The sequence below is a fragment of the Melanotaenia boesemani genome, chromosome 19 (genome assembly GCF_017639745.1).
Source record: "Melanotaenia boesemani isolate fMelBoe1 chromosome 19, fMelBoe1.pri, whole genome shotgun sequence".
Classification (NCBI taxonomy): Eukaryota; Metazoa; Chordata; class Actinopteri; order Atheriniformes; family Melanotaeniidae; genus Melanotaenia; species Melanotaenia boesemani.
In genome coordinates, this window is record NC_055700.1 from 3051340 (window position 1) to 3078856 (window position 27517).

At 42.2% G+C, this 27517-nt stretch overlaps 1 protein-coding gene and 1 long non-coding RNA gene across 3 annotated transcripts in view; one reads left to right on the forward strand and one right to left on the reverse strand.

The window, feature by feature from the left end:
• The first annotated feature begins 1738 nt into the window (after positions 1 to 1738).
• Positions 1739 to 27517, forward strand: part of clip1b (CAP-GLY domain containing linker protein 1b) — a 49756-nt gene continuing 23977 nt past the window's right edge. Inside the window, exons 1-14 of one of the 2 annotated variants that reach the window (XM_041970169.1) lie at positions 1739 to 1839; positions 5082 to 5243; positions 5330 to 5710; positions 5845 to 5978; positions 6196 to 6320; positions 7016 to 7217; positions 7871 to 8068; positions 9339 to 9442; positions 9980 to 10040; positions 10638 to 10742; positions 18998 to 19159; positions 20864 to 20959; positions 22296 to 22353; positions 22433 to 22530. In XM_041970169.1, the coding sequence (XP_041826103.1) occupies positions 5153 to 5243; positions 5330 to 5710; positions 5845 to 5978; positions 6196 to 6320; positions 7016 to 7217; positions 7871 to 8068; positions 9339 to 9442; positions 9980 to 10040; positions 10638 to 10742; positions 18998 to 19159; positions 20864 to 20959; positions 22296 to 22353; positions 22433 to 22530 (1815 nt within the window). In that variant the 5' untranslated portion in view covers positions 1739 to 1839; positions 5082 to 5152. The remainder of the gene's footprint in view (positions 1840 to 5081; positions 5244 to 5329; positions 5711 to 5844; positions 5979 to 6195; positions 6321 to 7015; positions 7218 to 7870; positions 8069 to 9338; positions 9443 to 9979; positions 10041 to 10637; positions 10743 to 18997; positions 19160 to 20863; positions 20960 to 22295; positions 22354 to 22432; positions 22531 to 27517) is intronic. The other variant, XM_041970170.1, reaches the window with a different exon arrangement.
• Positions 16383 to 18155, reverse strand: LOC121630100. The gene is made up of 3 exons (XR_006008479.1): positions 17159 to 18155; positions 16791 to 16867; positions 16383 to 16524 (listed from the first exon to the last, which is right to left on the reverse strand). It is a non-coding gene; the product is annotated as an uncharacterized LOC121630100 (long non-coding RNA).

The window sequence follows — 27517 nt, forward strand, 5'->3', positions numbered from 1 at the left end:
GTCTAACCGCTGACCCAGGATCTGATAAGATGGTTTCTCTCTCATTCCTACAGCTGAAGCAGTGAGAGAGTAAAACCTTCCTGCCAGAGGTGGAAATGCCAACATACTGATCCTTATGTGCTTTTATGTAAATGCCGAACGGCAGTTTCCCTGCTTGGTTCTGTGTGGTGATAAAAATACATGCTATTTTACTTTCAGGAATAAACACCGAAGGCATATATTTCAACCAAGCATACAAAGGATCTGGAATCTGTCTGAAAATGGAAAAAAAAAGTTGGATTAATAAACAATTTTCCATCCATCCATTTTCTGCCGCTTATCCGGAGTCGGGTTGCTGGGGCAGCTGCCTAAGCAGGGAAACCCAGACTTCCTTCTCACCGACCACATTCACCAGCTCATCCGGAGGGATCCCGAGGCGTTCCCAGGCCAGCCGAGAGATGTAGTCCATCCAGTGTGTCCTGGGTCTTTCCCGGGGCCTCTTTCCGGTGGGTGGTGCCCGGAACACCTCACCAGGGAGGCGTCCAGGATGCGTCCTGACAAGATGCTTGAGCCACCTCATCTGGCTCCTCTCGATGTGGAGGAGCAGCGACTCTACTCTGATCCCCTCCCAGATCACCGAGCTTCTCACCCTATCTCTAAGGGAGAGCCCGGCCACCCTGCAGAGAAAACTCATTTCGGCCTCTTGTACTCACGAATATCGCAAATAAACAATTTTCTTAGAGGAAAATAAATCCCTGGTACTTAGAGAAAATGGTGATTAATAAATGGTAAAAATTAAAACAAATTAAAGGAGCTCCTCTTTTAACTGTCAGCAAATAACCAGATAGAAATTAGTTTAAAGAAAAGAAAGGAAACTTGAAACAGTAGTTCAACAAACCTACGTTAATATAGATAAAATAGTTTTTTTGTTGTTGTTGTTATCTGCAATAATAAGTAAGAATTAATACAGAGAGGTACCGGGAAAAAATACAAACTATTTCATAATAATCTGAGATCCATGGATGTTTTAAACTGATACTCTTGTAAAATAGAAATAAAAGATTTGTAAAAGAACAAAAGAGAAAAAGCTGCTCGAGCAAAATCTGGCTGATGATGGACATGCTATTAATAGACATTCAAATTGGTTTAATGTCCATATCATCTTTTTTTTTAAATCAATTTTACAAATTTTTTTCCTCTTCTGATGCTTTAATCCATCAAAATTTTAACCAAACAAGATTCAGTAAAACAAAGTTAAATTTGGTTTAAAGAATTGATTAAGAAAACGCCAGCAGACTTCATGTCTTTCCAAAACGATGCCATTTTGGCCTTTATGGATCCTCCTACATGCAGGGAAAATCTACCTGCTTTCATTTGGCTTCTCTTTGCAGAACGAGTGATGTAACTGACAAAGTTCTGACTGACCTGAACGAACACACTGACGTTTGCTTGACCTTTTCCTTCCAGCAGGTTCTTCTCCCGGACGCTACTCTGCTTCCACACAGGGGTGATTGCTGTGTTTCATAACGCTGCTAACTCTGATGCCAATAACCAGAATATACACATGATAATTATATGAGTATATATGAGTGATTACCATATGCAGCTAAATTACTTCCACAAATGTGCTCAGAGGAAAAGCCCAAATGATATGATATGAAAGAATGAAGCAATCTTTCTTCTTGTGAATGAAGCTTGGAAGTCCGAGCTTGTGTTTGTATTCCTGAAGGCAGCACCACTTCCCAGGGTGACGTCAGACTGTTAGTTGGGGATGGGCTGGGAAACGGGAGCTGCTGGAAAAACATGTACGCGGCACCTTCCCACGACTTCCCTGAGACTCAGTTCACACACAGAGACCAAGTAAGCTCTTCCAGGAACTTTTTCCACCACTGCCTGTTTTTATTTTGGCGTAACGTCACTTCGGTAGGACGTTAGTTGTTTTAAGATTTACCTAATTTTGTGCATCCTTGCTAATCTAAAGCTAGCTAGCTGTTGGTCTTCCATTAGGGACTCAGGCTTTGGCCACAGAATACCAAATATAACAAAAACTTAACTTACAGTCGCTACCAAATGAAACCATTCATGAAAGCAAACTGTCGTTGATTCTGTTGTGTGGGGTGTTTGAGTTTAGGTGTTGTGGTTTACAAGTTATCCTGCAGAGATGTCAGAGCCCAGCCCAGACATAAACAGAACGGGCCAGACTCATCATGTGTTTTCACACCAGCGGGTTGAACGTTTATTTTTGGGTGATAGTGCAGCTTGAGACATCATGGTGGTCGTATGTGCTGCTGGGGTGAGTCAGGATGAGGTTTGACAGCTCCAGGTGTGCTTCTTGTTGTGGTCTGGCTGTACCGGCTGGGCGGGGTGAGGAGAGTTGAGGTAATCTACAGCTGATGAGCCTCGTCCTTGTACCTTGAGATCACGGCAGGGATTTTTATCTGCCTTAAGATAGATCCTAAAATTAGCCATTAAATGTATAATTGTGGTATGTAACTAGCCTTCTGTTTTGAAAAAGAACTAATACTCTGGATGTACCTGTAGCATCATTAAATAATAGTTTTAAGAAGTTGTACAGTCACACTGAAAGCTGCTTAACACAGAAGTAACACATTCTCTAGTCATATAAACAAAAAAAGAAAAGGGGGATATGGCTATTTTAGAGAAATGGTTTAAAAGTTTATCTTAAAACTTTCTTTTGCTGTTTTGGGTTTGCCTGTTTTGTTATATATATAAAAAATATAACTGCATGTAGAAGCTGAAGCTTTTAACCCCAGTCAGCATCAGACATGATGTTTCTCAGCTGTCAGATTCTGAGGCTAAAATGATGTAAAATGAATGTATGAATAGATGTAGCAGCATAAAGGTCGACCAGAAGAAGAAAGCAGAATTTATTACTAACAGAACTTTGTAGAAATAACACACAGATCAACAGTGACCAAACCTTTTCTCTTCTCATCGTTCTCTCAAGTCTTGGCTTTCAGGAGAAAAAATATTGTTATTGAAACAAACACACAACAGAAACTATTTCCATGTTTCCGTTTGGTTGTCTGGTTCTGCTATCCCTACACACAAGGTAGTTTCGGTCCACACTGTTCTCATTTGAGGTTCAAAGATGGTGGAACGAGCTACCAAATGATATCAGAGCACTACTTGTCATTTAATCAGATTTAGAATTAAATCCTTATGCCTGGGTTTCTCACTCTGCAGAAAATGTCTGCTGTTTGCTTATATTCATCAACTATGATTCATTATATAATTGTTTTTTTATGTCATAATTTCTTATGACATAGTTTGTGCATGTGATTTTTGTCTCCATTATAACCAGTCTGTATACCAGTCCCAAGGTCCTAAAGAAGGGATCAGTTTCAGAAAAACCCAGGATAGGGTTAGGGGTCACTCTGCCATCTCAGTGAACCTTTGACCGAGTCGGAACAGTGCACAAGTATTTGAAGTGAGCAGACATAATGTAAAAGAACCAATCAATGAATAAATGTATATAATAAAAGAATAATGAATAATGTTTAACAAAGTTAAATTTTCTTTCACATACCTGAAGAAATTCATCAAGAGAAGACATGTCCAGTAAAAGCCAGAGAAAACAACCCTTTATTTTGTGATGCTGATTAGTTCAGGAGGGAGTGGGTTCCTGCAAAGCGTCATTCACCAAGCATTAAAAATTTAAAATTAAAAAAAGAAGAGCATTTTACCTCCACATGTTAAAGAGCTGTAACTCCTAAAGCCTTCTTCCAGTTAGGATGGGTCTTAAATTGAAAACTTTTTGGTTTTTCTGCATCTGAACAGCTGGATTAGCTCAGAGTTAAATCTTGGCTGCCTGAGACTTCAAAATATTATAGTTTAAATGATTATTAATTGATTTATAGTTTTTAGCTTTTTATACCCACAAAGAGTAAACAAAGCTTCTTAAGACGTAAATATAAGACTGTGTCAGTGAAAACACAGCGTTTAGTGTGTGAAACAACGTCTGTGTTGTTTGTGAATCATCTCTGTGGTCTGGCTGCAGTCCAGCACAAAACCTCAGCTGCATGTCGCTTATTAAACTGGATGATAAATAACTTAGTAATAAACACGATGTTTTTATTAGTTTTTTAGAGTGGTTGCTGAGTTGTGTAGCAGGATCTGGGTGTGATGCACTTCTCCGTGAATAGACGGCAGTAAATTAAGTTTTACTCTTTTATTGTCCTGCTTCAAAGGATCAGAGTCGTTTCTGAGGCTTTTTGAGGTGTGTCCAGTTTACCTTTATTTTTTAGCCTGACACACTTCTGACAGCAACAGAGACGTCCAGTTAAACTCAAACAGGAATTATTTGGTAAAAATGATTTATTAATTAAACCTAAAATGTCCCCCGTGCAGTTTTAAAGTTTAAAGATGTGCTAAACTTTTTTTTTTCAGCTGTAAACTAAATGAGTCACATCATTACTGCTTATTTTAACCGCTTATTAAAAGTCTCCTGGTCCAAATCATCCTGAAACTTTTCCAGCTCTGTGCTGACATTAAGTCGTCTGTTTCTACTTTATGATCTTTAGTGGAAGGAAAATAAACATTGACTTGCTCCACAGCTTGGAGCCCAAAGCGTTGATGTTCATGAAAATCACCTTCAAAGCTAAAGCTTGCTCTGGAAGAAGATGTTTATCCGGATTCAGAGTTCACTCTGCTGTGTGATGGGGCTAGGGATCATTTCACTGAGCAAAACCTTCCTCATATACCCATGTCCACAATCCTCCTCCTTTTTAACAACTTATTAATTCATCTTAACAATGTTAAAAAGGTCGGTGAGTAATGACATAAATATTTGCTGCAGCTCTAGAAACCTTCAGACCAAATTTATATTTTTCCCAACATCCGTTTTTATAGAGTATAAATATTGATGAGTGTGACTTGTGAAGCATCAATTAATAACTTTAATTATATATTTTTTTTATTAACCTTTATTTATAAAAGAAGTCCCATTGAGACACAAAGTCTTTAAGGTGGAAGATTAAAAAAGACTGATGTTGATCCCAGTTTTGCGTGTTTTCTGTCGGCCTGCAGACCTCGTGCAGACATGATGTGATTGATGGACAGACTTCTGTTTGCTTTTCCAGCTCTCTTCCATCACATTGGGACAGTGCGGGGAGGTGGGGAAAGGCCCCCACCCACGGACAAACAGGGAGCCATGAGTACATCAGGCAAAGTCAGCGGGCTAAAACCTCCAAGTAAGATAGTCCGTCCATCTGGGGTGCCTTCAAGAACGTCCCCGTCATCTGGTGAGAGCTTATTAAAGTTACTGACCCAGAAAATACGTGTTTGTTTAAAAAGGTAAATTTGATGCCGACTCTGACTCTGACTTAAGGTGCTCCAAAACCAATTCCTCCTGAGAAGTCCACCAGCGGTGTGACCTCCCCAACCCAGGATGGGAATGTGGACTTTCAGATGGGCGACAGGGTCTGGGTCAATGGCAACAAGCCCGGCTATGTGCAGTTTGTCGGGGGCACTCAGTTTGCTCCCGGACAGTGGGCCGGCATTGTGCTGGACGATCCAATTGGAAAGAATGACGGGTCCGTGGCGGGCGTCCGGTACTTCCAGTGCGAGGATGGGCGGGGCATTTTCACGCGGCCTTCGAAGCTGTCCAGGACTGCGCTGCCGGAGAAGGAAGCAAACGGAGGGCAGGCCAGTCCAGCCCAAGGAGCTCCCACACCGAGCGAGTCTGCACCTGCTGGCCCGACCCCCCTCGGTAACCAGAAATCATTTTAGTGTAGAAAGATCCTGATTGACCAGGTTCCCTCAGAGAACGTCTAGAACCAGAAGAAACTGTATAAATTAGTTTTAATGGTGACTAACTGAAAACTAAACCTTTCATTCACTCAGCTCAGGCCACCGGGATCAAGACGAGCAGCGTCCTCACACGCGTGGTGGCATCCAGCGAGTCGGTGTCCAACCTGTCAGACCCAGACTCCCTGAAGAAGAACAGGAGGGAGCTCAGACTGGGAGACCGTGTGTTGGTAAGAAGCACAGTGACTGGAACCACTGGGAGAGCTGTAAACAGAGGGCTTTGTGCTGGAACATTTACTATGTTGTGTTTTAAAGGTAAAGTTTGCTTCTTAAAGTGCTCCACACTGGAAACTATTTATTTAATTTATGTGGGTCAGAAGGAGGGAGGTGTGTGTTTGAGGGATGTTGTTGTGAATATTAGCTTTGATTATATTTTTCTGTGTGTAGGTTGGTGGTACAAAGGCAGGAGTGGTGCGGTTTCTTGGAGAAACAGACTTTGCGAAGGGGGAGTGGTGTGGAGTGGAACTGGATGAGCCTCTTGGGAAGAACGACGGCGCTGTAGCTGGTACCAGGTAAAGAACACTGACCCAGGATGTCAGCTTTTATTGAGTTCTGGTCATTTTCATGCAGATTTCAGTCGCAGCGCGTAGTACAGAAAACTCTTTTCATCTGCTATTTAGTAATTTAAAGTTCATTTACCCGCCCTGGAACTCACATGTAAAGATACTTTGTGGTAATTTCTGTTCTGAATGATGAAAAGAAATCAAACCTTGATGCACATTAACAGGAAATCTTCTCAGTCGAACTCTTACAGTTTGAGTGTCATGAAAGGCGCCCAGGAAAAAAAAGTTTCCTCCACATCCTCTTCATGTCCTCTTTCACTACATCCATAAACCTCCTCTTTGGTCTTTGCTTCTCTAATCCCAGCCTCAGCATCCTTCTAGAAATATATTTACCATCCCTCCTCTGTACATGCCCAAACCATCTCAGTCTCACTTAGCCTCCATCTAACATGCCATCCCTCTGATTTCTTCCTTCTCGATCCCATTCCATCCTTCTCACTCCCAACCTCAGCATTTTAATCTGTAACACCTCCACTTGTCTTTTCCTCTGTGCCACTGAGGAGTCAGGAATAACTGTACACCATGTACTTTATTTGACGTTAAAAAATGTTGAGCTAAAGTAATGATGCTAGAAAACTTGACATGCATCAACATTTCCCTCATAAACCAGCAGCCGTCTGACTTGTGGCCTGTTTCCCGCTCAGGTACTTCCAGTGCTTGCCCCGGTACGGCCTGTTTGCTCCCGTCCACAAGGTGACACGGATCGGCTTCCCCTGCACCACCCCCACTAAGGCTAAGAGCTCACGAAGGAGGTCCGGGCTCAAGAGGAGCCCGAGTGCCTCCTCCATCAGCTCCCTCAGCTCCGCCACCTCCTCCATCAGCGGCAAACCCAGCCGGGCAGGACTGGTAAGACTCACTGTGATATTAAGCTTCTGTATTTCTTTTCTGTTGCTCATTTTGCTTTATTGAAGTTTTCCTTCATTTTAGTTTATATGCCCCCAAAGTCTTCCTGTTTTCAAAAGAAACAGTTCGACTAAAAACTGAATCTAACTCTGGTAATAAGTTTAATACGTTGAGATTTCACACTAAAATGTTAGTGCTAGGCAAACATTAACATTTTTAATCACATTAAATCCTTTTCCTTTAACAGAAGAACTACTGCTATGAAGAAAATGCAGTAAATTTTGTGTTTTTTGTGTGTGTTATTTGTTTTTTCAAGAACAAATAACACAATGTGTCTAACTGGACTCACAGCAGTGCGACTACCACTTAATGATGACGTCCCATCTTGTTTGAATTCTTGCTTGAGTTCTTACTCTCAAATGTAAGTCGCTTTGGATAAAAGCGTCCTCTAAATCATACATAATAACTTTATATCCAAACGTCCCAATAGGAGGACGGGGAATATTTTCCAGCTTGAACTGAAATTTTCCTGCAGCTCAGTTGCTCCACAGTCCCTCTGTGTTTGATATTTTGCACCACGGTTTCAGGTTTCTCTTCTAACATGTCGCAGGTGCGATCCTGCAGAATGAAACCTGAGTTTTTGTGTAATTTTTCAGCTGACGGAGACGTCTGCTCGATATGCTCGTAAGATCTCTGGCACCACGGCGCTGCAGGAGGCTCTGAAGGAGAAGCAGCAGCACATCGAGCAGCTGCTGGCGGAGCGGGACCTGGAGAGGTGTGAGGTGGCCAAAGCAACCAGCCATGCAGGGGAGGTGCAGCAGGAGCTGACCCTGCTGAGGAAAGGCCGGGAGCAGGTCAGACACATGCACACGCTTGTGTCATCACATCTGAATGCTGGACTTTGATCTGCTAAGACATCTGTAATTGGAAGGATTTATATGTTTACGAAACCACAACAGCTCAGAATTGGAGGCGGCGTGGCTCAGTGGGTAGAGTGGTCGTCCTGCAGCCCAAGGGTTGCTGGTTTGATCCCCAGCCGGTCAAGCTCATTTCAAGGTGTCTCTGAGCAAGCTTCCGCCATCAGTGTGTGAATGTGTGTGTTAATGAATAATGGATACACAATGTAAAGCACTTTGGGTGCCTTGATAAAGTGCTGTATTATAATAATAATAATAATAATAATAATAAAAATAATAATAATAATAACCCTAATTATTATTATTATTATTATTATTATTATTATTATTATTATTATTATTATTATTATTATTATGACAATAATGCTCTTCAAACTAAATTTAGCAAGATTATTTGAGAGTAGGTGATCATTTGAATTTAAACCATTTTTTTGTTGTTATGCAAAATATAAATCCTGTACAAATACAGACGTTTTCACCCAGTATCAGTTAGTTTGAACCTCTCGACAGTTGTAGCAAATTTATGACAAACCACTTCTAGCCTTTTATTTATTTATTTTTAATAATTAATTTTAATTGATTTTATTTACTCCTAATGATGTCTTTATTTTCATATTATTAATTTATTATTTGTTTAACTGATTCATTGTTATGAATTTATTTAATATTTAATTGTATTTAATTTTATTGGATCTGAAACAAAATTGACAGTCATCACAATATTTTATTTTTTTTAGTTTATTTATTTCTGCCTCTTGCCTGCTAATTGCTGGAACAGGCTTCAGCTTCCCTGTGACCCTGACTGGAATAAGCATGATCATTCTTGTTTCTCCAGCCAGTTTAAAAACAGCAGAGTTGACCAAAGGGCTTCACATACTCGTGTAAAAACAAGAACCAATAAATGGAGGCATTAAAGCGAAGAAATACAATAAAATGGACCAAAACAGACAATCTGAACTTCATCATTTAAAAATGTAAAAATAAAAGAAGGATGGAAAATGGCAGGATGCTAAAGACAAGCATCAAGTCCTGATTTCAAAAGAACAGAAACAACAAATATTTAACATTTTGTTTTAAGAATAGATTAAACAGTTTGGTTATAAAAACTTTCTGGCAATCCACTAACATTTCTTCCTGAAAGCAACAGGATGTGGCAACAATAAGACATTTATTTCTATTTAAAAGATGGTGTTTCTGTGTGTTACAGTATGCGCTGGAGATGGAGGCCAAGCTGGATAATCTGCGATCGCTGGTGGAGGCTGCAGATCGAGACAAAGTGGAGCTCCTCAACCAGCTGGAGGAGGAGAAGAGGTGGGTGCTCTGACCCTCCCTCTCTCTGGTCTGCACTGGGAGTCTGCAGCAGGAGCAGCGACATGCCCTGACATTTTCTCACAAGTTCACAGAATTTCTCCAGGTCTTCATTAAATGTCGGTGCCGTGTCTCAGAGTAAAACAGTAAAACAGTTCTGTTTACCACCATGAATTTACAGCTGTTTAAGTGCAACCCCTCCTCTCCTTTTCAGAGCAGTCGTACGGCTTTGATGCTCACATAAATTTCTATGCAAAATATTTTTTTTTAGATTTTAGTATAAAATAAATTTTATTTTTTTATTTTATTTTATTTTATTTTATTTTTTATTTTATTTTATTTTATTTTATTTTATTTTATTTTATTTTATTTTATTTTTTATTTTATGTTATTTTTTTTTATTTTATTTTTTTTTTATTTTATTTTATAAAGGATTATTTATTTATAGTTATTATTTACAGAACTTTTTCCTGAGTGTTGGATTTGTTAGAAGCTGCTTGTTTAGAGGATAAAAAGTTCATTTCTGTGCCTGTTTGACAGGAAAGTGGAAGATCTGCAGTTTCGTGTGGAGGAAGCTTGTATCACCAAAGGAGACCTGGAGGTAACCCGGTCCTCGGTTAAACATGAAAATCATTTGCTGTTACCAAACAGGATAAATTTAGACGGTATATGTTACACCCACTAAAATATTATAAGATCCTTTTGTGAGGTCATTTTTCATTGGATTTAAAAAAAATAGATGAGGTTTTTCCCTTTCTTGCACACTATATAAGTTTTTTCCTCTTTATTCAGACTGTTTCTTTCATTTATTCATTATTTCATTTGCTTACTCTTCTCAGATTTTACCTCCTATCTTCACCGCTAACATTAGCATCCTCACATCATCGCTTGCCATTCTGGAGCAGTTTTCACTCCTCCCACATCCATCTTCCTCTGCTCTGCTTGTTGTCTGCGTCTTTCTCACTCTTGAGAAATAAGTAGTTTATTTCAGTGCTGGATGGAAGAGAAATAAACGTATATGAGTAATCTGGGGGAATAAGATGATCAGCATCATTAACTTAGAATAGAAAAAGATCTGCTTTTTTGTACTTGCTGCTCCTCTTTTTAAAGCCTCCTTTCTGTTTGTTGCACAAGGCTGGCATGTCAGTGTTGCATTGGTGTTTGTTCTCCTTCTCTTCCTGCTCTTTCTTACTAACAGACGCAGACCAGACTGGAGCATGTCCACATAAAGGAGCTCGAGCAGAGCCTGCTCTTTGAAAAGACCAAAGCTGAAAAGCTCCAGAGGGATTTAGAGGACGCTAGGGTAATGCTGCCGCTTGCAGTCCCACAGCAGGACTGAATGATGCATGTTTTCCCACTGGCTTTATTAATAATACACAGCATATACTGAAAAAACTGAAGCATGGAGACACAATGAAATTGTCCTTTGCTCTGGCAGAAGGACGTAAATATCTCATCTGCACCAATAACCTGGATTCATCCTCCTGAACAATTTGCATGAATGCATGTTTGTTGGAGGTTATTGTTTGTAGAGGCCTGTGCTTTTAATAGTGCTGGCCTGAAAGAACAGGGCTGATGTCACCCGACTTTTTCTTTTCCTTCCACCAAACCTCATGAAAAAATGTTTCACACTTCTAAACTACGGCTCAAACTCCCGCCAAACTGTTGATGATTGTCAGAGGAACGGCTTTTACAGACAAAAGCTGAAGGATTAGTCCCCCACATTTGTTTGGATTTGATCAAAATCAATTTATTTGATTTGAATTGTAAGAAAAGAACAAAATCAATATTCTGTTGGTGCATCTCGGTAATTTTTTACTTTCTCCGTCTGTGGCTGCACCACTTCTCATTTAGAATATGCACTACTGTGCCAAAGCCTCAGTGACCCCTGCAGGATATGAGGCATAAACAAAGGAGCTTAAAAGTGAATATTTGGTGTGAGCAGCTTTACTCTTCAACAGTCTGAACCCTCTTTCACAAAACCTTTGTCATTTCTTTAATCGGTTATCAAGAATAGTTCTCCAGGATCCTTGAAGGACTTTCCAAAGCACTTCTTTGGATGTTTCTGCCTTTTATACCGTTCTCTATCCAGATGATCCCACACTGCTTCAGTAATGTTAAGGTCTGGGTTCTGGGGAGGATCCTTTCCTCCATCGGACCTGTTAAGGTCCGGGTTCTGGGGAGGATCCTTTCCTCCATCGGACCTGTTAAGGTCCGGGTTCTGGGGAGGATCCATTCCTCCATCGGACCTGTTAAGATCCGGGTTCTGGGAAGGATCCATCCCTACATCGGACCTGTTAAGTTCCGGGTTCTGGGGAGGATCCATCCCTACATCAGACCTGTTAAGGTCCGGGTTCTGGGGAGGATCCATCCCTCCATCAGACCTGTTAAGGTCCGGGTTCTGGGGAGGATCCATCCCTCTATCAGACCTGTTAAGGTCCTGGTTCTGGGGAGGATCCATCCCTCCATCAGAGCTGTTAAGGTCCGGGTTCTGGGGAGGATCCATTCCTCCACCAGACCTGTTAAGGTCCGGGTTCTGGGGAGGATCCATCCCTACATCAGACCTGTTAAGGTCCGGGTTCTGGGTTCTGGGGAGGATCCGTCCCTACATCAGACCTGTTAAGGTCCGGGTTCTGGGTTCTGGGGAGGATCCGTCCCTACATCAGACCTGTTAAGGTCCAGGTTCTGGGTTCTGGGGAGGATCCATTCCTCCATCAGACCTGTTAAGGTCCCGGTTCTGGGGAGGATCTGTCCCTACATCAGACCTGTTAAGGTCCGGGTTCTGGGGAGGATCCATCCCTACATCAGACCTGTTAAGTTCCGGGTTCTGGGTTCTGGGGAGGAACCGTCCCTACATCAGACCTGTTAAGTTCCGGGTTCTGGGTTCTGGGGAGGATCCATCCCTACATCAGACCTGTTAAGGTCCGGGTTCTGGGTTCTGGGGAGGAACCGTCCCTACATCAGACCTGTTAAGGTCCGGGTTCTGGGTTCTGGGGAGGAACCGTCCCTACATCAGACCTGTAAAGGTCCGGGTTCTGGGTTCTGGGGAGGATCCGTCTCTACATCAGACCTGTTAAGGTTCGGATTCTGGGTTCTGGGGAGGAACCGTCCCTACATCAGACCTGTAAAGGTCCGGGTTCTGGGTTCTGGGGAGGATCCGTCCCTACATCAGACCTGTTAAGGTCTGGGTCCTGGGGAGGATACATTCCTCCATCAGACCTGTTAAGGTCCGGGTTCTGGGGAGGATCCATCCCTACATCGGACCTGTTAAGGTCCGGGTTCTGGGGAGGATCCATCCCTACATCAGACCTGTTAAGGTCCGGGTTCTGGGTTCTGGGGAGGATCCGTCCCTCCATCAGACCTGTTAAGGTCCGGGTTCTGGGGAGGATCCATCCCTCCATCAGACCTGTTAAGGTCCTGGTTCTGGGGAGGATCCATCCCTCCATCAGAGCTGTTAAGGTCCGGGTTCTGGGGAGGATCCATTCCTCCACCAGACCTGTTAAGGTCCGGGTTCTGGGGAGGATCCATCCCTACATTAGACCTGTTAAGGTCCGGGTTCTGGGTTCTGGGGAGGATCCATCCCTACAACAGACCTGTTAAGGTCCGGGTTCTGGGTTCTGGGGAGGATCCGTCCCTACATCAGACCTGTTAAGCTCCAGGTTCTGGGTTCTGGGGAGGATCCGTCCCTAAATCAGACCTGTTAAGGTCCAGGTTCTGGGTTCTGGGGAGGATCCATTCCTCCATCAGACCTGTTAAGGTCCCGGTTCTGGGGAGGATCTGTCCCTACATCAGACCTGTTAAGGTCCGGGTTCTGGGGAGGATCCATCCCTACATCAGACCTGTTAAGTTCCGGGTTCTGGGTTCTGGGGAGGAACCGTCCCTACATCAGACCTGTTAAGTTCCGGGTTCTGGGTTCTGGGGAGGATCCATCCCTACATCAGACCTGTTAAGGTCCGGGTTCTGGGTTCTGGGGAGGAACCGTCCCTACATCAGACCTGTTAAGGTCCGGGTTCTGGGTTCTGGGGAGGAACCGTCCCTACATCAGACCTGTAAAGGTCCGGGTTCTGGGTTCTGGGGAGGATCCGTCTCTACATCAGACCTGTTAAGGTTCGGATTCTGGGTTCTGGGGAGGAACCGTCCCTACATCAGACCTGTAAAGGTCCGGGTTCTGGGTTCTGGGGAGGATCCGTCCCTACATCAGACCTGTTAAGGTCTGGGTCCTGGGGAGGATACATTCCTCCATCAGACCTGTTAAGGTCCGGGTTCTGGGGAGGATCCATCCCTACATCGGACCTGTTAAGGTCCGGGTTCTGGGGAGGATCCATCCCTACATCAGACCTGTTAAGGTCCGGGTTCTGGGTTCTGGGGAGGATCCGTCCCTCCATCAGACCTGTTAAGGTCCGGGTTCTGGGGAGGATCCATCCCTACATCAGACCTGTTAAGGTCCGGGTTCTGGGTTCTGGGGAGGATCCATCCCTCCATCAGACCTGTTAAGGTCCGGGTTCTGGGGAGGATCCATCACTCCATCAGACCTGTTAAGGTCCTGGTTCTGGGGAGGATCCATCCCTCCATCAGAGCTGTTAAGGTCCGGGTTCTGGGGAGGATCCATTCCTCCACCAGACCTGTTAAGGTCCGGGTTCTGGGGAGGATCCATCCCTACATCAGACCTGTTAAGGTCCGGGTTCTGGGTTCTGGGGAGGATCCATCCCTACAACAGACCTGTTAAGGTCCGGGTTCTGGGTTCTGGGGAGGATCCGTCCCTACATCAGACCTGTTAAGCTCCAGGTTCTGGGTTCTGGGGAGGATCCATTCCTCCATCAGACCTGTTAAGGTCCCGGTTCTGGGGAGGATCTGTCCCTACATCAGACCTGTTAAGGTCCGGGTTCTGGGGAGGATCCATCCCTACATCAGACCTGTTAAGTTCCGGGTTCTGGGTTCTGGGGAGGAACCGTCCCTACATCAGACCTGTTAAGTTCCGGGTTCTGGGTTCTGGGGAGGATCCATCCCTACATCAGACCTGTTAAGGTCCGGGTTCTGGGTTCTGGGGAGGAACCGTCCCTACATCAGACCTGTTAAGGTCCGGTTTCTGGGTTCTGGGGAGGAACCGTCCCTACATCAGACCTGTCAAGGTCCGGGTTCTGGGTTCTGGGGAGGATCCGTCCCTACATCAGACCTGTTAAGGTCTGGGTCCTGGGGAGGATCCATTCCTCCATCAGACCTGTTAAGGTCCGGGTTCTGGGGAGGATCCATTCCTCCATCAGACCTGTTAAGGTCCGGGTCCTGGGGAGGATCCATTCCTCCATCAGACCTGTTAAGGTCCGGGTTCTGGGGAGGATCCATTCCTCCATCAGACCTGTTAAGGTCCGGGTTCTGGGGAGGATCCATCCCTCCATCAGACCTGTTAAGGTCCGGGTTCTGGGGAGGATCCATCCCTACATCAGACCTGTTAAGGTCCGGGTTCTGGATTCTGGGGAGGATCCGTCCCTACATCAGACCTGTTAAGGTCCGGGTTCTGGGTTCTGGGGAGGATCCGTCCCTCCATCAGCCCTGTTTCCACTGATCTTCAGTCCAGTTCTTGTGTCATGTGAACTACCTCATCCTTTTCTTCCTGTTTCCCTTCCTTAAGAATTGTTTCTTGACAGCATCGTTTCCATGGAGACCATTTCTGATGAGGCTTCTTTTGACAGTAGATGGATCATCTGAAGGTCCAGATGTATCTCAGGTCCTAGATCTGTTCGTGTTTCTTCAGGACATCACTTTCAGATCCTGTCCATCCGCTGTCGATGGTTTTTAGTCCTGACTCTTCTTCTTCTGTCCTCCACGTGTCCAGTTTCTGCCTCCATGCTGAGATAAGCCAAGTTTGGGAATCACCTTGTTGCCGCTAAATTCCTGTTTTCTGTCTGTCAGACTGTCTGATCTTTAGTGTTTTTCACGGATGAAACTAAAGAAATGTGAACAAATGATGTGTCTTTGTGACAAAGAGCCTAAAGATCGAGTTTGAACCGGTTCTTTGTTAAGTTTTCTGTGATGTGTCGACACAACTCTGGTTCATCCCTTTAGTTAAGTGGTTCTCTCTCTGGTGACCCTAATCTCACATTTAAATGCTCACTTACACCAGATAAACATGTTGCTCTATATTTATGTAGAGATGGGAAGATGATCACTAATATAATTTAAAGTAATCCACTTCTCACTGCATTATAAATACTAGTAAAAACATGATCAGTAATAGCAGCTACTTGGTTTATTTATGAAGACGAGATTTGTATAGAAGCTTCTGTTATAAAAATATAGAACGGAAAAACTTTCCATACTGAGAATATTAAACTGATCTCAGAACAGTATTTAGATGCTGTTTTATCCTGTGATCAACACTAACTTTATACTTGATCATACCCACATAAATCACCATGGCAACCAAGTGCAGCTTCACTCAGTAAAACTGAGACCCTTTCTGAACTTGTCACATGCAGACATGCAGACATGACTCTGCTTGCTGCAAAAAATAACACAACACTCGACAAACTGCATGCAAAGATTATTATTAAAGATTATCACAGAGGTGGGAGAAGAGTTTCTTTACTGTGGATGCTCTGATGTCGTTTCAGATTTCTCCGCTCAGTGAAACTCTTCCCACACCGGTCACAGGCGTACGGCTTTTCTCCGGTGTGGATGCGCTGATGTAGTTTCAGATTTCCCAACTGGCTGAAACTCTTCCCACACCGGTCACAGGCGTACGGCTTTTCTCCGGTGTGGATGCGCTGATGTTGTTTCAGACTTCCCAACTGGCTGAAACTCTTCCCACACCGGTCACAGGCGTACGGCTTTTCTCCGGTGTGGATGCGCTGATGACTTCTCAGATTTCTCCGCTCAGTGAAACTCTTCCCACACCGGTCACAGGCGTACGGCTTTTCTCCGGTGTGGATGCGCTGATGTTGTTTCAGTTGATACAGCCACCTCCAACATTTTCCACAATCACATCGGTGTCGTTTGTCCTCATTGGAGATCCGTTGAGCCGGCTGTCCTTCACTGGGACCCTCCCCATCCTCATCATGAGGCCCATCTGGACTTGTTGTGGTTTGATTCTGTGAAGCAAAGACAGAATTAAGGAGACTGTGTTACCATGGTGACCACTGAAGGAATAATAACAATTGACTTTAAATATGCAGTTATATTACATCGAGAAATGTGAAACATTAAACTAAAGATTATTTTACTATTTAAAGATAATTAATCAACACTTTTGCTTTCTAATCATCAAATGTCACAAAAACTCGGAAATTGTTTTAAATGGACTAAATAAGATGCTAGCGTAAAATTTCAAATGACAACAAAACTAGAAGTGATTTACTTCTGCTGGCAGGGAAGTTAGTTGATGGTTTTTGTCCTCGATGGTAATTTCCTCCTCTTCTTCCTTCATCTTTTAATCTGCTCTGAAAAAACAAAGACACAAAGTCAGAAAACCCAGAAACTGGGACGATGACAACATTTTTACTTATAGTATTTAAACTTCTTCAGCCTTAAAATCCTTCAAATGAAAGAAACAGAAAAAATTAACTGTATTAGTAGAGATTAATGAGGTAATCCGGTCAGACTCTAAATTATATCCTCCCTCAGTCGACTTTGTGCACAGTTAAAACAAAATAAGTTAATATACTTTTTAATAAGAAGTCTCCTGTAAACTACATCACTTCCAGTGAAACAAGGAGTTGTTCTTACCGCTTGTGGGGTAAAATGCTGTCAATCTGCAGGTTTCTGAGCGTCGTCGCAGAGGTCAGAACTTACTGAGGTTTGACTGGTGGACTGAGGATTTCCATGGAAACCAGTTCAAATGAGTCCAGTTCCACAAGTCTTTTAAAAATAAGCCCTCACCTTCTTTCACCCTGCCGCTAAATTTGATTGTAAACAACACATGTGTTCCAGGATAAAACCAGATTCTACTGTGTGTTTATGCGTGCAGCAGTGAAGACTTGCATTGAAAATGCTGAATGCAACCACACAACACGCTGAGATGTGGTCCTATACTCAGCTGTCGACTCAACACTGGGTCATCCCTTGAGTTAGAAGAATTTTTTACTTGTAGATTGATTGAAAAAAATGCGTCACTGGTCAAGAACATTTTGAAAGATTATAGGAAAAGGGCAGGATTAAGACTTTTGCACGGAGCTCGCTGAATGTGAAGCCTAGTGTGTCTCACATGATATAGACTCAGTATAAATTTAATTCCTCTCTGTCATGTCCACTTGGAGTGTGTGGTGGTGTACGGTGCAACCGGAAAGCATTCACACCGCTTCCCTTTTTCCACATTTTGTTATGTTAAAGCCTTATTCCAAAATGAATTAAAGAAACTTTATTTCCCAAAATTCTAGACAAAATATCCCATAATAACTTAAAATAGGTTATTTGGCAATGTTTGCACATTTATAAATAAAAAACTGAGAAATAACATTTACGCAAGTATCCACAGCCTTTCTCATTAAGCTGAAAATTGAGCTCAGGTGAATCTTGTTTCCACTGTTTCTACTTGGAGTCCGCCTGTTGTAAACTTATGGGCATGACACACGTCTGTATATGTCCCACAGATTACATTGCATGTCTGAGCACAAAGCACGAAACTTAAGGATATTGTCTGTAGACCTCCTCAGACAGGATTCTCTTGGGACACAAATCACCACCATCTTGTGCGCAATGAATTCTGGGCGAAAAGAAGCCGTGAAGGATGCATCACCAGCAGCCTTTGAGGCCAAACGAAGTGCGGATTTGACGGGTGGATTTGGAAGCTCCTTGGAATTCTGTGAATTGGGACAATGCCTGGCGCACCACGATGACGTATGTAGCCGACAAATCCGCACTTCCAAGTGTGCAGAGCCTGAATTGGGACACGCCTTCTGTCAGAGCTCCAGCTTTCCTCTGTGGAGAGAGAAGAACCTTCCAGGAGGACAACCATCTCTGCAGCAATCCACCAATCAGGCCTGTGGCCAGAAAGAAACCTCTCCTTAGTAAAAGACGCAATGTCGCCTATCTGGAGTTTGCCAAAGGGCACCTGATAGACGGTCAGACCATAAAATAAAAAAATGAAACTAAAATAATAAAATGAACTTATTTCATTTTGGAATGTAACACAAAAAAATGTGGAAAACACTGAATTCTTTCCAGATTCACTGTATTACTCTAAAAAGATACCTTACCTGTGCTGTTCTTCTATTTATTTCTATTTCTTTCTCATGTTTATTTGACATTGAAATCTTCTGTCTGATCAAGCAGAAGATAATAAAATGAAAAGGTCAAATATAGGTATGAAAAAGAAATAACAAACATTTCAACTGACAAAAATTGTCAAAAAAATGATGGATAAAATGTCCTAAATGTAAATATTTAAAAGCATTTATCAAGCAAAAGAAAGGCCTAAACTGGCATATTACACAATCCCTACTCCCCAAATACAGTTTTTTCCCTGTTTCTATACCCATATAATACAAATATCTATTTAATTTCAGTTTTAATTTCAGTAGAAATCTTGTTTGCCTTCATTGGTCCTGTCTGCATGTACCGCGGCAGGTGGCCACGGTGTCTGAGCGCTCCAGGATCATGGAGCTGGAGAGGGAGGTGGCAGATCTCCAGCTCAGGCTCCGGGCATCCCAGCAGAAGGAGGATGCTGCGTCTTTGTCGCAGCAGCAGATCGGCAGCCTCAAGGCCCAGGTTCAGTCTCAGGAGAAAAAGGTTTGTTTCCTAACACGGGTGTTTTGCTCATCTGGGCCACAGCAACACCCCACTCATAACATAGATTATATACCTTATATAACTACAAAGGACTGCACATGTTAAATGGTTTGTATTTATACAGGGCTTTACGGTACCTGGAACGATACCCAAAGCACTTTACATTATACATCTCATTCACCCATTCACACACACATTCACACACTGATGGCGGAAGCTGCCATTTAGACCCATCAGGTCGGGTTCTGTGTCTTGCTCAGGAACACCTTGACATGAGCTCGACAGGCCGTGGATCGAACCAGCAACCCTCAGGCTACAAGACGACCACTCTACCCACTGAGCCACACCGCCCCACACATAATCCTAGGTCATCACCTGTAATTTTTGTATGGTGGGATTTTCCTCCCAGTCCTCTGTGTGTAAATGCAGATGTCTTCATCGTGTTTCGTTTGTCTGCTGTGATGATGCATGATTTACAGGTTCCATGCAGATGTACACCATATTACTAACAGTAGTGACTCTCCTGCCTTGACTCTACTATGAACTTAACAGACGTCCCATTCTTAATCAAATGTGTTCAGTGTGACGTTGGCCCACCCTCTGCAGCTATAACAGCTCCAGCTCTTCTTGGAAGGCTTTCCACAGGTTTAGGAGTGTTTGTAGGAAGTTTTGACCGTTCCTCCAGAAGCACATTGGTGAGGTCAGACTCTGATGTTGGATGAGACGGTCTGGCTCTCAGCCTCCGCTCTAATTCATCCCAAAGGTGTTTTATCGGGTTGAGGTCAGGACTCTGTGCAGACACCAAACTCACCCATCCAGGTCTTTATGGACCTGCTTTGTGCACTGGTGCACAGTCATGTTGGAACAGGAAAGGGCCGTTCCCAAACTGTTCCCACAAAGTTGGGAGCATGGAAATGTCCAAAATCTCTTGGTATTCCTTTCACTGGAACTAAGGGGCCAAGCCCAGCTCCTGAAAGACAACCCAAACCATAATCCCCCCTCCACCAAACTTTACACTTGGCACAATGCAGTCAGACCAGTACCGTTGTCCTGGCAACCGCCATACCCAGACTCTTCCATCAGATCGCCCGATGGTGAAATGCTCATCCCTCCAGAGAACGCGTCTCCACTGATCCAGAGTCCAGTGTCGGCGTTCTCTCCACTGCATCCGACGCTTTGCATTGCTTCTGGTGATGTGTGGCCTGGATGAAGCTGCTCGGCCGTGGAAACCCGATCCATGAACATCTCTTCTGTCCTCGAGCTGATCTGAAGGCCACATGAAGTTTGGAGGTCTGTAGCAGTCGGCTGCAGAAAGTTGCCGATCTTTGAGCACCGTGTTCCTCAGCATCCGCCGACCCGCTCAGTCATGTTAGGGGCCGACCACTTCATGTTCAGTTGCTGTCGTTCCCAGTCGCTTCCACTTTGTTGTGATGCCACTGACAACCGACTGTGGAATATTTAGGAGTGAGGAAACGTGTTGCACAGGTAGCATCCTATCACAGTACCACGCTGGAATCCAGTGAGCTCCTGAGAGCGACTCATTCCTTCACTAATGTTTGTAGAAACAGTCTGCATGCCTCACTGCTTGGTTTTTATACACCCGTGGTCATGGAAGCGATTGGAACACCTGGTTTTAGTTATTTGGATGGGTGAGTGAAGACTTTTGATAATATAGTTCATATATGTGTTTACTGTCCTCAACAGATCAGTGAGCTGAGTGTCGACATGGAGAGCAAACAGAAAGAGCTCCAGTCGCTGCAGCAGGAGAAGAGCTCCCTGGAGCAGCAGCTAGCCAACCTGGTAAGAAGAAGGGGAAAAAAACACAAGTTAAAAATACAGAAGAGATAGTTACATGATGCCCATATAAACAAAGATGAGTGGTGGCACATGCCATACATCTCTGCTCTGTTTGTCTGTTAGTGACTGTGTTCACATGTCCACCAGAGTCCTGGTTAGTCTCTCAGTGTTTTACTGAGAAAACTTCATGTTCACCTCTGGATTTTCCGTATCATGAAGCTTGTAACCATGGTAACTGATGCTGGAAACTCTGTGGCAGCTGAGTTGATTTTCTATCTGATCAAATCAATAAAGTTCTCAAACCAATTTTTCTTATTTAAAAGTCACGTTAGCATAAATCTTTGCCCTATTTTTAATTGAATGGATTTAACTTTTTTTTTTTTTTTTTTTTTTTTTTTTTTTGGTTTTAAATTTTGGTGCGATTTAAAGTAGCTAAAAGTTTGTCGTTGCTTTGAAGTGTGAATGAAGAATTTCTGTTGTTTAACTCGCAACTGATGCATCAAAGGTAAAACAGCAGTTACAGGCTGTAGAAATGTGTAAGGGGGACATCACGGGTGTTAAGAGGATTTTATCAGCCACACATAATGCTATTTTTTCACAGCACACGAAAATGTCTTAAGAAAAGTCATCAGGGTGGAACCAAATTTACATAAACTGATTTCTTTTTTATTCCATATGTCTCAGCTCTTTTCTGTGACTAGATGCAGATGTTTTCTATGTGTAAAGAATGCCTCTTTACCTCACAGATGTGGAAATATATGAAGTGTTTCAGGGTTGAGGTTGATCCACAGTAAATTGCCAGCACATATTCCAGAGTCTGAGTTCAATCAGGCGTCTTGTGTTTAATAATCCTTTGCAGTACAGCAAAGCATTTAGTTTCACAGAGTTGTACAAACTGTTAGCTTTAGTTAGCGTCACCACACGCGAGACAACAAACAGTGAAAATAGTTGCAGGTTTGATGTTAAAAATGGCTCAAAATTAGTTTTAGAATTATTTTCTGTTGATTCACAAGTTTATTGATTCTCTAATTATCCTGCACTTGTCACATGAAACAGTTATAACGCCATGGTAATGTTGTCAAAAAGATGCTTTCCACGTCATGGCCTGCTTAAAATGGCCATTAAAGGTCTCGTCTGCAGATTTGTTCAGTCCTGACGTTTCACCACGAGCTGCTTTGCTTGTGGGTATTGTAAAAGTGGCCCCATTAGAAGAAGAATTTTATCCACAAACGGTGGATGTTTTCTGGATCCCGTCATTATTCCCCAGTTAGCTCAAGGTACAAGAATGCTGCCGTGTTAGTGATTAGCTCGGAGTCACGCTGATGTTTCTCTGTTTCAGAGAGAAAAGCTTGAGATTGCCGAGGAGGAGAGCAGGAAGACGGCGAAGACTGTGCACGGTAAACACATCAAGCGTCATCCAGCTGTTTGAGTTGATCTCTGCATGTCGGCTGATGTCGTTCTGCTGTTTTCTGTCAGAGCTGGAGCAGAGCATGGAGCGTTCTAAAAAAGACTTCCAAACCCTGAAAGAAGAGGGTCAGAGCAGAGAGAAGGATCTGAGAGGCCAGCTGACACGGGTGAGACTGCACTTCTACTCGTATGCTGGCGTTCATGTTACAAGTTTGAGCTACTCAAGTTTTTTTTACTTCTTAATTAGATGGAACTTCATTTTCTTTCATTTTATTACACATCTAATAAGAAAAAAATCTTTTCGGCTGTAAAATAATTATAATCTAATTTTGTTGGCAGCCGTATTAGTTTTCATAACTTTCAGTATGAACTATGACATATAATCCTTATGAGGGTTTGTGGACTACAGATTCAGGTACATTATTATGGATGGAAGCACCGTGATTTCCAACAGAAGCATCACTTTCACTGTCGCTAAATGACCGGTCGTCATCCTCCAGATTCAGAGATGCTAATAGCTGAGAAAGAGAAGAAGCGTTGCAGCATGTTGCTGCTTTCTCTGTGATCCATCTGCATGACCGACTGTGCACGATTCCTCATCGGTCCAGTGTGTCTTTTAGATGCACTTTCCTCATAAACATCTCCCCAACATCTGTACACTACTCCATCCACCTGGTTATGGAGCTCCACGTGTGCCTTAATGTCTGTGTCTTCAAACCTGCTGCTATGTGTTGGACTATCTTAGACCTCTTTCCAGAGCCTGAATCTAGAGTCCTATCTGATGTGGTAGAGCCCAGCCTCTATCGCTCTCCTGCTCAGTTCTTGTGTGGCCAAACACCTCAGATGTCCTTAACCTCTAAAAAGTCCTTAATTTTTTTCTGCCTCCTGTCTGAAATGACATACCCTAAATAAATGAAGTATATCTTCACAACTACGAGGGCTGTACGTATAATTTTGGTCTCAGAGGAAAGCTGAGACGTGAGATTACCACAGAAGTGTTAGTTTTATTTTATTATACGACACAAAAAAACAAAAAATTAATTTAAATATATTTTCATTGTTTTCAAAGGACTAATTAACCCATTTCTATGTTTGCTTCTCTTTTAAATAAAAACTGTCTACTTGTGCATCAACATGATTTCCATCAGTTTACTATTTTCAGCCGTGAACAGATGCAAACACTCCCCTGATTTGTCTTTCCTTAAATTAAGACCCAAACAAATGAAGAAATTGAAGTTTTAGCTGCATTTAAAATGATCCACCTTCTCCAGAAATGGGACTTGTTAGTCGATGTTTACATAGATGATGAATCAGACTTTGGCAGCAGCATCACTGTTTCTGTTTCTCATTTCACCAAATTGTTGCCGGGATCTAAACATGAAGTAGAAAATCTCTGAAATACCTTAAATATCCTTCTGAAACTTATTTTCCTTCCCACTGGGGCTGCATTCAGTTATTGGATCTCTTCTCTCTAAAGATAATCACGACCTCAGGCTGATATGATGTTGTTAAAACATTACTAACACACGCATGCACACATTGCTCTCATTCCCATTTGGGTTGAATAAGTGAAGTCGGACGGGCTGGTTTTTGTTGTTGTCCATCAGCTGTGGACGCATTTGAAGGCTCTGCAGGGAAAAGGTCAGTTCAGATGGTGGCAGGTTGCAGCATGAAGCTACAGCTGAACCAGAGGAAAAACAACGAGGAAAATATGTTTTCAGAGCAGAACTGAGATCGGTTCAGGTGCTATTAAATCCAGCTGTAGTTATTTATTAATATGAACGTTTTAATGCTGCAGCTGCATCAAGAGTGCAAACAGACTTCCAGGCTCAGAAACACAGAAATCTAAGTAATCGTTTTAGTTTCCTGTTAAATGTATTATTGCATTTAATTAAGGGAACTACTGACGTCTTTCATTGTTTATTATTACTGTCGTCATTATCTTTAAGTTAATATTTTTGTTTTAATTCTTAATTTGAGCTGCAAAAACCTTTTTCTGCTTCATAGAAAATTAAAAATGAATGTAAAACATAAAAACACAAATTTGCTCATTTAATTGTTGAGATTGATGCACAGCAGTCTGAAAGCCGCTGTGCATCAACTCTTCAGTTATTAAAATGTTCATAATGTTCCAGAGGTGTGATGTTTGTCAGGAATAGAGGATTTCCAGTAGAAACGTGAACCTTTACCGGACGTGAGCAGCGTAGCAGGGTTGCAGCCTTCCTGCTGCTGCTGCAGACCTGCTGTGAGGGCCGGCTTGTAGCTCTCAGACATCCTTTTGTCTCCCCGGACGTCAGAAGACAGTTGTTGTTGTTATTAGATTTATTAGACTTCTGCTACTATTTTAAAAGCATCTTTAATCTAGGACTGTCACAAAATCAGACTTCTCTTTATGAACTAAAATAATTTATCATATCAATATAATCATGATACCAGTTAAAAATCTAATAAATACAGATTTTTGTTTTGAGTGTTAGTGTTTCCTTAATTTATTATTTCTTCTTTTATGTGAAATATGTCAAAATAAGAGGAAAAACTGTAAAAACAATCTCTGTTTCATCTGTTTTTATTTAATTAGACCAAGTCAGTAATCCTAAAAGCTTGAATAAAGTCACCTGGACCTTTTTTTTCCTGGTTCCTGGAGACGTTTCACCTCTCATCATCTGAAAGATTTCTGACCAGTTGGTGTGTAATTTTAGCTTCCAAGCATTACAGGAGGTCACATGGCGCCACTGATTGTTGTTTACCTGGTCACTTGTGAGCGGTTGTGAAACCTGCTGGAGGCTGCCTTGTAGGGAAGGTTAACGTTAACATGAGCTCTGTTAAAACTTGGACTGTGTGAGATTATCATGAATGTGGGCTGCTGTGTGCAGCTTGTTTACAGCATGTGGGACAGACAGACCACATGATCCCTGCCTACATCTCCCTCAGTAAGAGAGGCCACTCTTTGAGGTATGAACATGGAGGTATATACACTAACTGTGCTGTCCTACGTTACCATTAAAAAATGCTGCCAGCTTTTCCCCCAACTGGCAACCTGTCCAGGGTGTACCCTGCCTCTCATCCCCACATTGCTGGGACAGGCTCCAGCTTTCCTGTGACCCTGAACTGGAATAAGCAGTAAAGAAAATTAGTAGATTGATAGATGCTTTTCCCAAACCAGAAATCCTTTATTCATTGTTGCTGTACTTCTGTACAATGAAAGTTAAGCTTTTTATTTTATTCTATTCACACGTTTTTTTAACACTTACCAACTAAAACTCAAAATCCTCCTTCCTGAAGACCTTGGGTGGACACACACCTCCCAGGACTGGTGTCAAAGCAACCTCATAGTTGTGTCCCCACCAGAACCAGTCTAAGGGTCTGAGGAAGGACCAAATAAAGATCATCTTACCCTCGTAGTGAACTTTTAACAGAGCATGTATATGAAGAGAAGAAACCTTAAATGAATTAAAGCATGATGAGTAAAAATGTACCATGTAAAAAGTGTAATATAGTAACAATAAATAAATAAATGTGTATAATAAAAGAAATAGTTGGATAAATGAACCTTTAATGAAGTGAATATATGAAGCAATAAGGCATCATAAGTAAAATTTCTTCCACACCCACCAAAACAGTTAAAACTGAAGAAGCTTTTTGATGAGAGGCGAAACATCTTCAACAAGTCCTGCAGTCTTAATTTAGCCTCTTAGGATTACCGTGACCGAGGGACTGATGATCAACACCAACATCAAGTCAAGATTCATGACACTTTATTTTTGTCATGCATGGCGTTAGAAGGAAAACAAGCTGAAACGAAACGTTTCTCACCAGCAAGTCCCAGAATAAAAGAACCAACATTTCATTAAGAAAATAGTTACCATGGAATAAACAGTAAACATACATACATATACTACACATTCACATTTACGCACACACACACATACAAATGTAGGAACTTGTGACTCTTTGAAAGCTAAGTACTCCTTTTTGCATTAAATTAAATAATAAGTCATGCTAATATCATACGTGTGTTTTCTTATTATTAATAATCACAACTTCTTCACCTCAGCCATTTCTTCAGGTATTTATTATAACAACAAAAATTACCCCAAAATTAGACTTTTTATCAAGTAATTCAAGGGGATACTGGTACCATTTGACATACCCAGGACCAGACAGACTGGACCAGTTCCAGGATGGAAATGATTGGGAACATCGGCGGTGGTTCAGTGCACAGCTGCATCCTGATAAAATAAATACATCTAATCATTATTCAAAGAAAACAAACAAAAAGCACGGCCCCCTCCTGTTTTATGTAATATTTAGTTATAGTTTGACATTTAAGACTCATCTGGCTCCATCAGGTTTAGTTTGGATGTGGTTTGATGGTCGCTGTGATTTATTTGACAGCCTCATCATTATTAAGCTTTATGCAAATCTTACTGAGCTGTGTTATAGAAAAATTACCAAGAGTCTGAATGAGTAAAAGTAATTAGAAGATTTATTACAGGAGAAGTATAAAATACAAACAATTTCACTTGCAAGTTGAGAGTGTCGTCCAGACTCGCGTGAAGTCCAGAGAGACTCTGACTTTGCATCATTAGCATCAGTTTTTATTCAACCTGGTTCCAGCTGAAAATCAGTCTCTCAGACTGACAGTAGGAGAAAGGAGATTGAGAGGTGCCATTCTCGCCCAATCAGGCTGTCATTCTCTAAACAACTGTTTTCTATTAGCTGCCTATCAGTCATGAATCTGAAAGAATAGTCAGTCTGTCCTCACATACAAGGAGAATAATAACGTCAATGTTCTATATCAGTAATGTTCTATATCAGTAATGTTCTATATCAGTAATGTTCTATATCAGTAATGTTCTATATCAGTAATGTTCTATATCAGTAATGTTCTATATCAGTAATGTTCTCTATCAGAAGGAAAAGTAAACATACGTCATGAGATGTAATTGAGAATAACAAATGAATAAATGCATTTTACAAGTAAAAGAATGATTACACTTGTAGTTATTGTATGAGTAAATATGATTGATTGCCATATTAAAATTACTTCCACAGCTGTTATTGCTACGAGCATTGTCCCTTCCTACAAAGCAATAACTCATAAGCTCGATTCTAAAGGGTAAATGGTCCGTATTTATATAGCGCTTTACTGTA